Source organism: Canis aureus, chromosome 15 (genome assembly GCF_053574225.1).
Source record: "Canis aureus isolate CA01 chromosome 15, VMU_Caureus_v.1.0, whole genome shotgun sequence".
NCBI lineage: Eukaryota > Metazoa > Chordata > Mammalia > Carnivora > Canidae > Canis > Canis aureus.
In genome coordinates this window covers 26332264-26347967 of record NC_135625.1, presented here as the reverse complement: position 1 = coordinate 26347967, position 15704 = coordinate 26332264, and the positions used below count along the sequence as shown (strand labels likewise).

Below are 15704 nucleotides of genomic sequence, written 5' to 3'. Positions count from 1 at the left end.
TCTTTCTTAGAAATAATATATATCCAACTTTCAAAAATACAATGAATAGATAATAATATAATACATAGCTATATATGCACTGACAGCTTAAAAAAAAACCATCACCATATATATACCTCTATCATAATTCTCTCTTCCCCAAAGAGATAACCACTGTTCTAAACTTAATTTTTATAATTCCCCTGCGTGTTTTCATAATTCTGTTACAAATGAGTATACTTCTGAGTAATATATACTTATTTTATAGTATCCTTTTATAAGTCATACTTTTATTTAATATTATACTTAAGAAATTTATCTATATTGATAAAGGTACTCCTGGTAAATTTATTTTCACTACTGTATAAATTCTGAGTATTCATTGAACCTTTATAACTTCCATATTTTTATCTTGATATTTTTGTAAATACTTACATATGGTCAGTTTACATATTTTGTTTCTTAAAAACAAATAAGCATCTTATTTGTTTTGTTAAACAGATTCTTATATTATTTCAGAAAGCTAGATGTATAAATTTTGTATTTGTCAGTGTATTTATAATATGTAAAGGCCAGATGAGATCATCAAATAAGTAATTATAGATTTTTAAAAGAGACAAGCTCTAAGGACTAGCAAAGAAGTACCAGAAAAAGTACCAAGAAGGAACTGCCAGAGGAGTAAAAAGAAAATCAGGAAAGTGATGTCTTGGGGACTGAGAAAATTATTTCAAGGAAAAAAAAAGTTACAGACTCTGTCAGACGCTATAAGATGAAAACTGAGAATTAACCATTGAATTTAGCAACAAAGAGGTCATCGATGACCTTGATAAGCAGTTTTAGTGGAGTGGTAGAGGGGAGAACCAATTGAAGTAGAGGAATTCAGAGACAGGAAATGAATGCAGGAGACAAGGTGGGGAGGAAGGGAAGAGTAGCTAAATGAAGTGGGACAGGATATAGGACAGGAAGCCTTCTAGGACCAGAGGAATGCCAGGATATGTATGCTGAAGGGAAGTTTTCAGTATAAGAGAGAAAAATAGTGGGGTGGTAGGTAATCAGGGTAAGGGAGGTATTGCTGGAGCAAAGGCTGGAAGAGATGAGATGCACATGCTAAACCACTATGCATACTGCCTCTTTAGATTACTTTTACTTACTTTATCCTCCTGTCAATATTGAGATGATATTTGTGAAAGTACTCTGTAAACTTGTAAAGAACCTTATAATGTAAGCTACTATAGCAATACAAGTGGAGATTTTAGAGTAAGTGGTCAGTTACTTTTTTTTGTTTTTTTTAATTTTACGACTTTTTTTTCTGTTTGATCTTAGCCAGGGAAATACTATTGGCTGGTCTTCAGACTGTGTATTTCCACATGGACACATTTGCCTAGTAGCATCAAAACATTTCACCTAGAGTACTTGGGATTTTCCCACACTGGAATTTGATATTTAACCTTTCGACCACCCAACAAGCAAAGAAAATGTTACCCCTTTTATCTTCTTAGAAGCTTTTAAATGAGCCTGAAGCCATTTGAGAAAGCCAAGTATAATACTTCTGTGAACATCTTTTTTAGCTAGAATAAAAATGGATATGAATAGAATTTCATAAGGTTCTTATCCAGAAAATACAAAATAAAAATCCAAGTTTAAAAGATTTTTGCCCTTCAGTGTTTCATAAAAATGTTAGTACTATCGCCAATATCAGGTAGGACCTAATAACAAATGCTCAGCTTCCTACATGAAATCAGATAAATGTTTAGTCATTCTTTATTTTTAAAAATTAGTATTGATGTGATTTGATATCAAACAATTTTTAAAGAAAAAATAAGGATGAGTAATCAAAATAATTTTGGTTAATACAAATGGTTTTCATTTTTCCCTCTTCCATTTTTCATTCTCATGGCCCTATTTCTCAGCTGCTAAAAGATAATATATTATACAGTGTTTAGATAATTGATATAATTGTTTCAAGTTACCTCTTTAGGGTATTATCAGCTTGTAGGCATCAGTTTCTCTAATTGTCAAGTAGTGAATCCTTTATCTGGCATTTAATCTTGCCTCCCTGGGAAAATCAGACCTTACCACAGAGTAAATTTTCGAATTGCTGACCTGAAGTAACATGAGACTGTGCCTTGGCAGTGAACCCTCGCTTTCTGTTATTCATTGGAAGGATAATGATGTACTCTATTGCCTGAAGGCCCTTGTTTCACTACCTTAAGAAGTAACATCTAAGTACTAGTTGCAAAGGTCTGAGTTTGGAAATTCCAAAGAAGATAATTGCACTGACACAATATTTTTATTTCTTTTGGAAAGATGAGGTAATTAAAAGAATGTAGCTTTTATCGTTTCTCCCAACACTCATCTTGCTCATGTCAGCATGACTTAAGTTCCACGAAGTTACCTGAAAATGATCATTACTTATTTTTATGAGTAAATTATGCATTTTGTTTTACAGATGTGTTTGAAATTTTTATTTCCATGTTAATGCTCCATTTTTTAAAGATTTTTAATTTTATTTATTCATAGGAGACACACAGAGAGAGGCAGAGACAGAGGAAGAAGCAGGCTCTTTGCAGGGAGCCTAATGTGAGACTCCATCCCCAGACCCCAGGATCACACCCTGAGCCAAACGCAGATGTTCAATCTCTGAGCCACCCAGACATCCCAATGCTTCCTTTTTATAAATAGGAAAACTGAGATTAAAATGTAGCTCACAATTTTTCAGTGAAACAGAAAAAGGTAGAGCTTTCTAGAGCTGGAAAGAAAATTCCCTAAACATTTTTAGCAAACTTGAAAAGAATGTTAAGTAATTCCCATAAAATAATTTCCTAGAAGGCATAAAATGTAATTTCCTAGGAGGAATAAAATGAAAAGGCAAATTTAATTCTCTTTTACCTCTAGATTTCTCGGTTTCATTTTTCTGCTGTGCAGCCTTGTACTTAAATGTAAGATAATTTATGTGCCAAATCTGAGGTCTGTGCTTGGATAGTTTTCATTAGCAGTTGTGCAAGATCTTTTTGAAATGAAAAATTCCATTTCTTTCACAAAATTTGCCACATCTAAAAATTTTGCAGTGATACCGTCTCTTAAATGTCCATATTTTCCTAATCTGTGAAAAATAGCCCTATAAAATTTTTAACATCTCAATTTAGAATATGCCCATATGAAGCCAAGAAATCATGACTGTTTACATTTAATAGTTAATATTTGTCAGTCACACATGCTGTAGTTTCATTATTTTGAAGTGTGATGATACTTTATTTTCAGAGTGAATTTTACTGTATTAATGAAAGAAACAAAGTTGTTAGAATTTAAAACTTAAGTTGAAAAACAATAAAACAAGTATATATATATATATGAATTTTCGGTAATTTTGGTTTTTTCTGTTACTTAGATTTTAGATTTTTAGAGGTTTTAAATTTTTTTTCTTTAATATTTTGAGTATAGCAATCTGTCACCAAATTTAGTTGAGGAATAACTCAATTTTAGAATTGTAGAACAAAAATTTGAAGACTGTTATATTTTTCCCTGTAGGTGGTTCAATTCAGATTTTATATATTAAGCTTCAGGACAGTAATTACTGTTCAGCCTACCATAGCTAATGTGTATAGGTCTGTGGAGGTGGAGCACAAAACATCTGTTTACACTGGACATCTCTCAACATTTAAGGATGGTGGGCCAGACCCAGTGTTTTCTTAATCTCAGGGCAATGTTTTGTGAAAAGGTCAGAGATACAGAAGCATTTTGCTAAATTTGGAAAAACAGCTAGGGAGAGTGCAAATGCAAACATTAAACTTGAGGTCAATAGTGGCTGTGTCTAAGACTTTAGAAACAGATACAGAAGGTGGAAGATAAAATGTGTCGACTTGTCAACCTAAGTGAATCACAGCAGTTTAGTATTTCCTGAAGAAATGATAAAGGTATTTGGAAGTGTTACTTCCCTTGAGGCTTCCAATCCTACAGATGTGGTTTGTTTTAGAAATGACTTTCCCCAAGTCTATGTTATAACTACCACTATTCATTCAAATTTGAAAAGGTGTATTCTCCTTCTTCTGGCTCTCCCTAATCCATATACTGATAAAATTCTCACCAAATGCACTATCCATTTGTTCTTATTCCTATAATCAAAAGTTAGAAAAATTTGTGAATTTCATTACCCGTTTTGAAGCAATATTATAATAGAAGCAAAAATTATTCTTTATTGTAGAAAAGAATTGATAATGTGTAACCGAAGGAAGCTAAGTGAAGTAATATGTAGCTAGTAACATCATAATTATAATTGATCCTTGAATAATGCAGAGGTTAGGGGCACCACCACCCCTCCAATTGAAAAATCCCTGTGTAACTTTTGACTCCTCCAAAAACTTTACTAATAGTCTACTTGATTGGAAAGCCTTACTAATAACATAAGCAGTGGATTAACACATATTTTGTGTGTTATATGTATTTTGTATTCTTGCAATAAAGTAAGCTAGAGGAAAGAAAATGTTAAGAAAATCATAAGAGAATGTACATTTGCAGAACTGTACTGTATTTATTGAAAAAAATGTGTAAGTGGGCATGTGCAGTTCAAACCTATGTTTTTCTTTTTTTTTTTTTTTTAAATTTTTTTTTTTTATTTATTTATGATAGTCACAGAGAGAGAGAGAGGCAGAGACATAGGCAGAGGGAGAAGCAGGCTCCATGCACCGGGAGCCTGATGTGGGATTCGATCCCGGGTCTCCAGGATCGCGCCCTGGGCCAAAGGCAGGCGCCAAACCGCTGCGCCACCCAGGGATCCCCAAACCTATGTTTTTCAAGGGTCAATTGAACTTTAAAATTTTAAGTACATAGAACCCTTTTAAAATCTAAATATGAAAAAAAATATACATATGTAATTTTTATATATTGCAGTCACTTGGGAGGGGTGCCTGAGAATTGAGTGTTCCACAAATTACTTTTGTCTTCATCCCTACCTAAGAATAGATTCATTTAACTAGACTTTTTACTATATTAAAATAATAAAATAAAAAATACATCTCATATGCCTTCTTTTTTTAAAATTTATTCGTGAGAAACACAGAGAGAGGCAGAGACATAGGCAAAGGGAGAAGCAGGTTCTCTGTGGGGAGCCAGATGTGTGACTCATTCCCAGGACCCCAGGATCATGACCTGAGCCAAAGGCAGACCCTCAACCACTGAACCACCCAGGTGTCCCAATCTCATATGCCTTCTTATTGCAATAGCTAAACTTAAGCATTTACTAACGTTAATTTTAAAGATGTGTTTGAACAACTTTTAAAAAAGATACCCATAAATTATGCCATATATTTCTCACTAAAACTTTAGATTATCTTTTATTATCTTACTCTGAATTCCTAGTTTGGAATCAGAAGTTTCTCTTTTGTTTGTCCTCGTCTCCTGCCTGACCCAGACTCAGTAGCCCTTTGGCTCTTTATTAGTAGCTAATTTTGTTTTCATCTACAGGCATTTATTTGTTCACACGATAATCATTTACCAAGCCCCTTAGATGAGCCAGGCATTTTGTTAATCACTGGTTAAGTTCTTATAAACATAACAACTACTCCTTTCAAGGAATTCCTGGTTAAATGGCAGAGACAGATATGTAAACAGATAATTGCAACCCAATAAGAATGAGGGAAAGGAGTACAAGTGACATAATAGAGATGTGTGAAGAAAATAACTAGGATTTATTAAAAGTACAGTGTTGACTCTCAGGGAACTCTCAACACTCTCACTGTTAAAGTTTCAGGTATGTTATTACAAGGATGTGATTAATTAGGCTTGATTTGGAGCAATATCTTATACAGTAGAGAGGGCATGGCTGCAGAAGTTATTCTTTCTGAGAGTCTGAGTGGAAGAATCACTAGACTATTTGATATGGAGCAAAAATTCATCTTGTTGGAAATAGCTGCAAATGTTTCTCACTTCCAGAGAAATGAAGGGTTGAGTTGATCTAAAATATTCCTGGAACTGACTATAGCTCATAGACTATTATAGTTCCCAGAGCTCATCTCAGGCAGAGTGAAACTAGACTCATTCTTGTTTCTATGAACAAGTTAGGACTAGATGTTGGTCAGTGTTAGCTTGGTTTCATGAGCCTTTTCAGTGGGTCTGCTGATAACAACAAAAACTTCCAAAAGCAGGAGTATATAGAAAGAAAGGATTTCACCTTATAATAAGTCATTTAAAAGAAGCATCTCCAGGAAAGGTGGATTGTGGAAACTTTGTGTTGTGTCTACTTTGGAGAAATTATTTCTTAGAAGCTTAACCAGTCTTCAGCTCCATCTATGCTTCTAGTTTCCTCCAGCTTCTTACAGAGGCTATTTCCCTTTGTAACCACTCTAAACTTGAGGGTTTTCTCTTTAATATTCCATAACAATTTAAAGGCTGTCACTTCCTCAATTTCCCAAATAGATGTTTTTAAGTTTGTCAACCTATGGAAATTAAGAATTTTTCTTAAATGACCATGACTTATATTAACTCCTGTCAGTATTTTCCCAGCTGTCCACAAATGGACTAGTTATATTGTATAACTACTTTTGAAAGGCTTACTTTTTAAGTATGTAATATTAATAGGATTGATAATGGAGGTTTTCAGTTTAATAATGCTTTAACAACTAACAGTATATAATTCAGGTTTTTTGGCTTACAGGTCAGTTTTTCCATTCATCTTAAGTATATTGTACTTATTGATAAGTTTTTCTATGTTGGGAATTTGTGATGCAAAAGGTATTATTTACTGAAACAATACATATTAATGGAAAATATTTAGGTTAATTTTAAGCTTTAGAAATTAACTTTAGAAAAATATATTGGTTGTAGGTAAGCAGAAAGGTATTAAAGTAAAGTAGATCAGCCAGTGAATACTGGTATACTTTTGTATACCTTGTAATATAAGGATTATACCCATAGGTTCACACCAGTGTGCTACAGGGAAATGGCTGTATTTTAAAATGCTCAGAACATTAACATGATACAAGATCATTGTCATTTGTAAGCAAGCAAGACTGCCAAGAGGATTAGTAAACTGGTTTGAATATCATTTTTCACCTTTATTTATTGGTTCTTGTTTTTCAATGTTCATAATAGTGATGTTAGAACTTCAGAAGGTTTAGATTTTTTAAACCTTGGAAAGTTCAAAAGTAAAGCTGAATCCTTTAAAGGTCTGAGAGTTCCTTCTAATATTTTGGGAATTTACTAGGCTGAAGCTGTCCCTTTACTCAGAGCTTCTAGTGAATCAAATCAGTATCCTTAGTTGAACTTCATGGACCACCGCTCCTTATCGACCTCCTAAACACTGTAAAGTTTAATGTGGTTAGAACTATAGCACAGTAAAACAAAACAAAACCAAACCTAAATTCTTCCTCTGTGCTGTTAGATCATTCATTAAGAAAATAGTCTATTTATAAACTACAGAGAAAGAAGCGCGTGGACAGTTGGAAGGTTTGTAAGTGGGCATATATAGGTAGACCATGATTAAACCAAGCTTACTCACATTTGTCTCTAACACAGTTTTAGATTAAGTAAGCTTCCAATTGATTATTTTATAATTAATTCATTTGTAAGTAGGTACACACCAAGTATCTGTTGGATGAATTAATGAATTTACATTAGCTGATTAATTGATTTTAAATATTCATCTTGGAAACTAAAAATTGTTAAAGAGCTAATATAACTAATAGAGTTTTTTTCAATACCTTTTGAATTTTTGTTTGAGGATTTCTACTATGCTTGTACTTGGCCAACACATTTAAAATTTTTGTTTGAGGACTCATATTTATGCTTCTATTTTGGTAAAAAAGGTAAAGAAACAAGAGGACCAGATGATCTCTAAGGTGTCTGAGGACCAGTCTAACTCTAAACACATTTATTTGCACTGAACAAAGGAAAACAGATACCCATTCCTGATTTAAGGTATAAGATAATGATCAAAACCAACAGCAGACATTACATTTAATGGCAATTCATTAGAACCATTCTCTTCAAAACATGGAAAAAGATAAAAATGCTTTCTATTAACTGATACCTATTCAACATAGAGACATAGACCTCTCATAATTAAGGCAATGAAAGCATAAATACTAAAAAGGAAAAGCTACAAATGTCATTATTGTGAAAGAATTTATAATTATTAGAAAATCAAAGGAAAAATTATTAAAATGAATGAATTAAAAAGGTAATTAGATACAAAGCAAATATATCAAAGTCAGTAGCTTTCCCATTCATCAGAAATAATCAGTTGAAAATGTAATAGGAATAAAAGGTTCCATTCACAATTCATAATTACATAGAAGGTATAAAATGTACCAAAATATTTAAAACTTATATGAAGAAAACTGCAAAATTTTACTGAAAGACATAGTTGAAGACCTGAATAAATAGATATCCATGTTCCCAGATGGGAAAAAAATATCAAGTCTTTTACACCAAAATTGAATGTCATCCCCAACAAAATGGTAGTAGTTTTATTTAAATAGAATTTGATGCATTAATTTCAAAGTTCACTTAGAAGAGAAAATTGAGTATGAATCACCATGAATATTTTTAAAAGATTGATAATAAGATGAAATTTTGCCTTACCGAATATCAAAACATAACCACAAGCTATTAGTAATTAAAACAGTATGGCATCTGAGTAGGAAGAGATAAATAAGTCAGTGGGAGAGAATAGAAAATATAAAACCAACCAAAGTACTGATTTCTTGTTCTGCTCTTTACTTCATCCCATTCTCCACCCACATGAACCCATTCCTCCTACTCAGTGATAATAGTCTAGGATCGGGACAGGATACTGGGTTAACGTGGGAAAATTGGTTTTTACTTTTTACCAGTTTATGTTACACTTGAGCAGTGCCAATGTATATTATTGCACTACATGATTTATCACACTAAATTGAGAAGAGGCAGTGAAAGAAGCAACAAGTCTGCAGTAGAAGGAAACCCTTTTAAGCACCAGGCTCTGGTTTTCTCTTTTATACATAAATCAGATTCTTCCCTTTTAGGATTCACTTTTTTGTCTGGGCCACAAACCATTCTCAAACTCCTTCCCAGCCCTTCTTTTTAAGGTGTTGCTAAATCTGTAGACCTGTAGGCATCACCTAATGCCATTATCAGAAATGATGGATACTATTGCTAAGATAAAAAGGGGTAGAATTCATTAAGTGGAGTTTTGTTACTGTTTCAAGCTTTTATTTAAATTGCAGTTACTTAATATATAATGCAATATTAGTTTCAGGAGTAGTATTTAGTGATTCATCACTTGCATATAACACCACTGCTCATCACAAGTGCCCTCCTTAATCCCCATTACTCATTTAACCCATCCTCCCTCACCTCTCCTCCAGCTGTTCTCTATAGTTAAGAATCTGTTTTACGGTTTGCCTCTCTCTCTGCCCCCCCCCCATCTGTCTGTTTCTTTTCTTTTTTTTTAAGATTTTATTTATTCATGAGAGAGACAGAGACAGAGAAAGGGAGAGGGGCAGAGACACAGGCAGAGGGAGAAGCAGGTCCATGCAGGGAGCCTGATGTGGGACTTGATCCTGGGACCCCAGGATCACGCCCTAGGCCGAAGGCAGGCACTAAACCGCAGAGCCACCCAAGCTGCCCTGTTTTGTTTCTTAAATTCCACATAAAAAAAAAAAAAAAAAAAAAAAATTCCACATATAAGTGAAATCATATTTGTATTTATCTTTGTCTGACTTATTTCACTTAGCAATACATTCTCGTTCCATCCATACTTTTGCAGATGGCAAGACTTCATTTCTTTTTGATGGCTGATTAATTTACATTTTACGTGTGTGTATAGACATGCACACACAAACACAGATACACATAGGCACACATACCACAACTCCTTTATCCAATAATCAGTCAGTGGACATTTGGGCTCTTTCCATAATTTGACTATTTTTGATAATGCTGTTATTAAGTATCGGAGTGTTTACATCCCTTTGAATTAGTACATTTATATCCTTTGAATAAATACCCAGTAGTGCAATTGCCGGATCATAGGGTAGTTCTATCTTTAACTTTTGGGGGAACCTTTATACTGTTTCCAGAGTGGCTGCACCAGTTTGCTTTCCCATCAACAGCATACATGGGTTCCCCTTTCTCCACATCCTTGCCAACATCTGTTGTTTCCTGTGTTAATTTTAGCCTTTCTGACATATTTAAAGTAATATTTCATTGTAGTTTTGATTTGTATTTTCCTGATGATGAGTGATGTTGAGCATCTTTTCATGTGTCTGTTAGGCATCTGTATGTATTCTTCAGAAAGATGTCTATTCATTTCCTCTGCCCATTTCTCAATTGGATTATTTGGTTTTTGGCTGTTGAATTTGATAAGTTCTTTATAGATTTTGGATACTAATCCTTTGTCAGGTATGTCATTTGCAAACATGTTCTTCCATTCTGAAGATTGTGTTTTAGTTCTGTTGGTTGATTCCTTCACTGTGCAGAAGGTTTTTGTTTTGAAGTCCCAGTAATTCACTTTTGCTTTTGTTTCCCTTGCCTCCAAGTACCTAGTAGGAAGTTGCTAAGGCTGATGTCAAAGAAGTTACTGCCTGTGTTCACTTCTAGTATTTTGATGTTTTCCTGTGTCATATTTAGGTCTTTCATCCATTTTTGAATTAATTTTGTATATGGTATAAGAAAGTGGTTCAGTTTCATTCTCTTGCATGTTTTCTATTTCTATTGCCTCTATTTCTGTTGCATCTATTGCCCAGTTTTCCTAACACGTTTTGTTGAAGAAACTGTCCTTTTGCCATTGGGTATTCTTTCCTGGTTTGTTGAAGATTAGCTGATCATATAGTTGTGGGTCCATTTCTGGATTTTCTGTTCTTTTTTTTTTTTTAAAAGATTTTTTATTTATTTATTCATGATAGTCACAGAGAGAGAGAGAGAGGCAGAGACATAGGCAGCGGGAGAAGCAGGCTCCATGCACCGGGAGCCCGATGTGGGATTCGATCCCGGGTCTCCCGGATCGCGCCCTGGGCCAAAGGCAGGCGCCAAACCGCTGCGCCACCCAGGGATCCCATGGATTTTCTGTTCTGTTGCATTGATCTAGGGTCTGTTTTTGTGCCAGTGTCTTGATCATTACAGCTTTGTAATAATATTATAATATTGTAATTTGTAATATTACTTGAAATCTTGAATTCTTTCATACAGTAGAGTTTTAATGAAAACCTTAAACTCCACTTGGTCAGATTTTTTTCTGAGACATTTACTCAGGTGGTTAAAAGATTTCACACTGTTCTGTAGTTCTGCCTGTTTTCTCTCAGTGTAGGATGAATTAGAGGCAAAAATCACAGGCCATTACTGTAAAATTTTAGGGAAGTACTGGGTGCCTACAAAAAAGTGATGACTGTGGCAGATGTGAGAAATGAGAGGGAGAGTAACAGGTTTTGTGGATTGATTGTTAGTAGAAGTTAAGGAGAAGGAAGAGTTGTCAGCATTAGCTCATGGAAGGTGGATCAAATTCCCAGCTGCAGTGGTCAAGCAGGTTTGACCTGCTGGGACCAATGACAGACACTTAGAAAGAAAAGTTTGATGAGAAAACACAAATACATCATGAGCAGCAATGGCAGCGGCAGGCAGGGGCAGAAATCACAGATCAAGTCCATATTAGATCATGACAAATAAAGATGTTAGATGCAAAAATTGTGGTGGTTCAGGATGTTAGACTAAGGCATGGCTTCAGATAGTGGTGTAGAAACCATGAGAGCTCCACACAGAGTGATCCTTCCCGAAGTTCCCTGGAAATGAGTCTTGGTTGATTGGCGCCAATTAGGTCCAAGGAAATGGCCTAGCAGGAAATAAGCAAGAAAGTAAGCTGTGGTCACAGACAAGATTGATTTCCCTATCCTAGGAGGAAGAAGAACCCCATGGGATATATGTATAGAAAGGGACCTAAGTTGTTAGACTCTTCAGGGAAATTATTGCCCATTATTGACATTAAGTTGTTCAGTGTTTCACTTCTCATCATGACAGAGCCAAAACAATTTCCCAATACTTATGGATTACCTGAGTAATTGTTATTAACATACTACTGAACTAAGTTGTCTCTGGTATGGAGCTGTTTTATCTTTCTAAAGCATCATTTTCTTTGTGTCATTGCTCTACGTAAGAATCTCCTAAAGCCATGTTTTCTATCTGATTAAATTCCAGTGCTTTGTCTGGCATTCAGAAATCGTTATCAGTTTACTTACCCTTTTCCATGAATGTAAATCTTCTGCTCTGGGAAGATTATTACCATCTTTTCAAATATGCTGTGTAAACCTAGGATGTTCATATCTCTTCCTAATGTTAAAACTCCTATTTTTTTCTTCTTGAAACCTTTTTTTTTTTTTTAAGATTTTATTTATTTATTTGAGAGAGAGAGAAAGAGAGCACAAGCTGGGGAGCAACCGAAGGAGAGAGAGAAGCAGGTTACTAACTGAGCAGGGACCATCCCCCCAAACTCAGGGTCCCAGTCTCAGGACCTTGGGATCATGACCTGAGCTGAAGGCAGACACTTAACCAAGTGGGCCACCCCGGTGCCCTATGAAACCTTCCTATTAACCTCAACTTCTATAGTGCTTTATTTTGATTTATTCTAACTTGACTCATTCTTTTCTTCCAAGTTTGCACCTTTTGTCTCTCCAACTAGTATTTTGTCCCTCCGTATAGATTGTATTTTTTTCTTAAAGGCACTGACATATATATTCTGTCTCTTATACATGCCATTAAAAAGTAGGGAGTGATCCCTTTTTTTAGTTTTTATTTGAGTACTTGTATTTTATTTGACTACTTTTTAAAAGTCTTAATCTTCAGAATAGTGGGGAAAATATTAGTCATTTGCCTGGCTCTTCATTTAATAAAGTGTAACTTAGAAATGCAAGATGTAATCTCCTTATTGAAAGTTCTTATGGATTATTTTGAGACAGCTTCTCAAGATATTGATATTTAAATAATTTTAATAGTTTATACATAATCTGCATTATGACATCATAGACATGGAAGAAACAATAAAAAGAATAAGCTTGCCATCCTAAATAATAATTTCTTCTACTATAAAATAATTTTTATGAAATGTATAAAATATAATTTTTTCATTATTGATAGTAATGTAAATTGCTATTAATTCCCTAGAGGCAGAGTGAAAATATATATGAAAAGGTTTTGTTTGACCAATCAAATCCACTCCTTGGAATTTATCTCAAGGAACTCTGTACATATATGTAAATATATTCTATGCTGGTCATTTTAACATCGTTTTACAATAGTAAAATACTGTGAATCACCTAAGTAAATATTTAGCCATGAGCAATTCATAAATTGTGCTGTGGCGTAAACACTTGATATGAAATATACAGCTACTAAAAAAATTATCTACTAGAGTATTTAGTGAGAAAATAGCCCTGATATATTAATAACTGAAAAATATCAGATTACTGAACAGTGCAGTGTAATTCCATTTTTGCCAAAAAAGAAAAAAATTGTATCTATAAACTTTAAAAATTTTGTTTTCTAAATTATATACAATTACTATGCATCACTTTTCTAATCAGCAAAAAAATAAAATCCTATTAACAAATTTGCTGTAGTTCAGAGAAAAAATAAATAGCAATGAAAAATTATCCACAAAGAAAGGTCTTGAAATTAAGGAAAACAAAAGACACTTCCTTCCTCTATCCCCCCCCCCCCCCCGCCCCCCGCCACCCCCATATATAAACATTCCTTCTAATTCTGTTAATCTTCACCTTAGGTAGAATTCAGAACAACCATTGGTGGCAACTCTACTCTAGGGATCTAGAGTTAGCAACTTCAGTTGTAACCTAAGCACTGCCACTAAGTGGTTTTCTTAGTGGTAGCCCTGAATAGCATATCAGAATTCTTCTTTTAGAAAATCCATAGACTATGAGTAGATTTCTAATTAGATCAGTAAGGCTATATAGAAAGCACATAGTAAGCATTCAGCAAGAGTTAATGTTCCTTCTAAAGAAACTGTTAGCTGGGATCCCTGGGTGGCGCAGCGGTTTAGCGCCTGCCTTTGGCCCAGGGCGCGATCCTGGAGACCCAGGATCGAATCCCACATCGGGCTCTCGGTGCATGGAGCCTGCTTCTCCCTCTGCCTATGTCTCTGCCTCTCTGTCTCTCTCTCTCTCTCTCTGTGACTATCATAAATAAATAAAAATTAAAAAAAAAAAAAGAAACTGTTAGCTCAGAAATTTGATGTTTTCTGAAACTGAAACTTCAGAAATAAATCACAGGTCCTTCAAGTGCCAGTTTAGAATTTTCAGGCCCATAATGATATTTATAGTAAGATCTTTTAAACATGAATTCATTTTATTCATATGGGTAACTTATTTATAAAATGATTAAATTCTCCAGAAGACATCGTTTTCACACTTTGTCATTTACTCTTATTAATTCACTTTTAGCATAATTAAAAGCATTTAGCTTCTGAAGGAGATGTTATTTCACACAGTCCATATTTATTTGCTTGCTTAACTTTAGGTTGCTATCAACAGATCAGACATTGAAGACTTAGACCTCTATGCTACATCTCGGGAAAGGAGATTTCGTTTGTTTGCTTCTATAGAATGTGAAGGGCAGTTATTCATGACTCCATATGATTTTATTTTGGCTGTTACAACAGATGAGCCCAAATGTAAGTATATATTTTTTAATTCTCTTAATGATTTTATAAGATTTTTTTCTTATTTCCAGTTTGTTAAAGTGTGGAGCAGGGTAAGTTTTTAGAACAACTAACCAAGTAATGTGGTATTTCAAAAGACGTTATGCTATATAACCTTACTAAATTAATATTTCTTATAAACTCTTTTCACAAACTTGCATTTATTTACTCTTTCTTAGTTCATCAAACTTAAAAACCACGTCACTCTTGATATTCTTTATAATAGGTTCATATTCTGCTTATTCAATTCTTATATCCAGCATGAACAGAGTAATTCAGAGGACTGGCTTTGAAGCTAGACCTGGGGCAAGAATTCTACCTATATCTTTTCTGTATTTGTCATGGCCCCTACAGTGCAAATATAGACTATTACTCATCTTTCCATGTGTTAGAGCAGTGGTTCTCAAACTCTTTGTCATTATGTACAGTCTTGCAAATTTCTTCAGCGTCTGATTAATAAAAGATGGCTGTATTCTCATCTGCTTTTTTTATCCAGTAGTTGCAGTGTGTTGTTTTTCATGAAGTATATTAAGCAAATCTGCCTCACAGGTAAAGAAGTAAGGAAAAGGAAGAGTACTTTAATAGCCCTTTCAGATTATTGTAGATATTCTTCTTTGATACTTCAAAGGCTAGTGGTAGTTCCTTAGAGTTTAGTTGTAATGTGGAATTTGAAACTTTGTCATCTGTTATGAAAAAATCCATTGGCCCCCACTGCACTTGGAATGGATCTTTTACCCTTATATAGTAACATCAAATGGAAGATACTGGTTGATTTAGTTATGCAGATCTTCCAAATATTAACATATTTTTAGGCGATTTATTTAAAAAAATAATTCAGTGATATTGTCATAATATTACCATGAAAGTCTTATTGGAAAGCTGTCAAACTCATGGTGGTGTATACAAGTTCTCCCAAATTCTAATTTTTACTTGAAAGCTCAAATGTTATCACTGGCATCAAATATTGTCAGTTGTTTTTTTGAAGCAATAGCTTTGTTCATTTTTAAGAAAATGCTTGCCAAATACCCAAGTCCAAATAATCATAATTTGT

General features: G+C 34.2%; 1 protein-coding gene across 4 annotated transcripts in view; it reads left to right on the top strand.

Moving 5' to 3' along the window:
- Positions 1–15704, top strand: part of MICU3 (mitochondrial calcium uptake 3) — a 95356-nt gene that overhangs the window by 23890 nt on the left and 55762 nt on the right. For all 4 annotated transcript variants that reach the window (XM_077848941.1, XM_077848940.1, XM_077848939.1 and 1 more), the window contains exon 2: positions 14473–14626. In XM_077848941.1, the coding sequence (XP_077705067.1) occupies positions 14473–14626 (154 nt within the window). The remainder of the gene's footprint in view (positions 1–14472; positions 14627–15704) is intronic.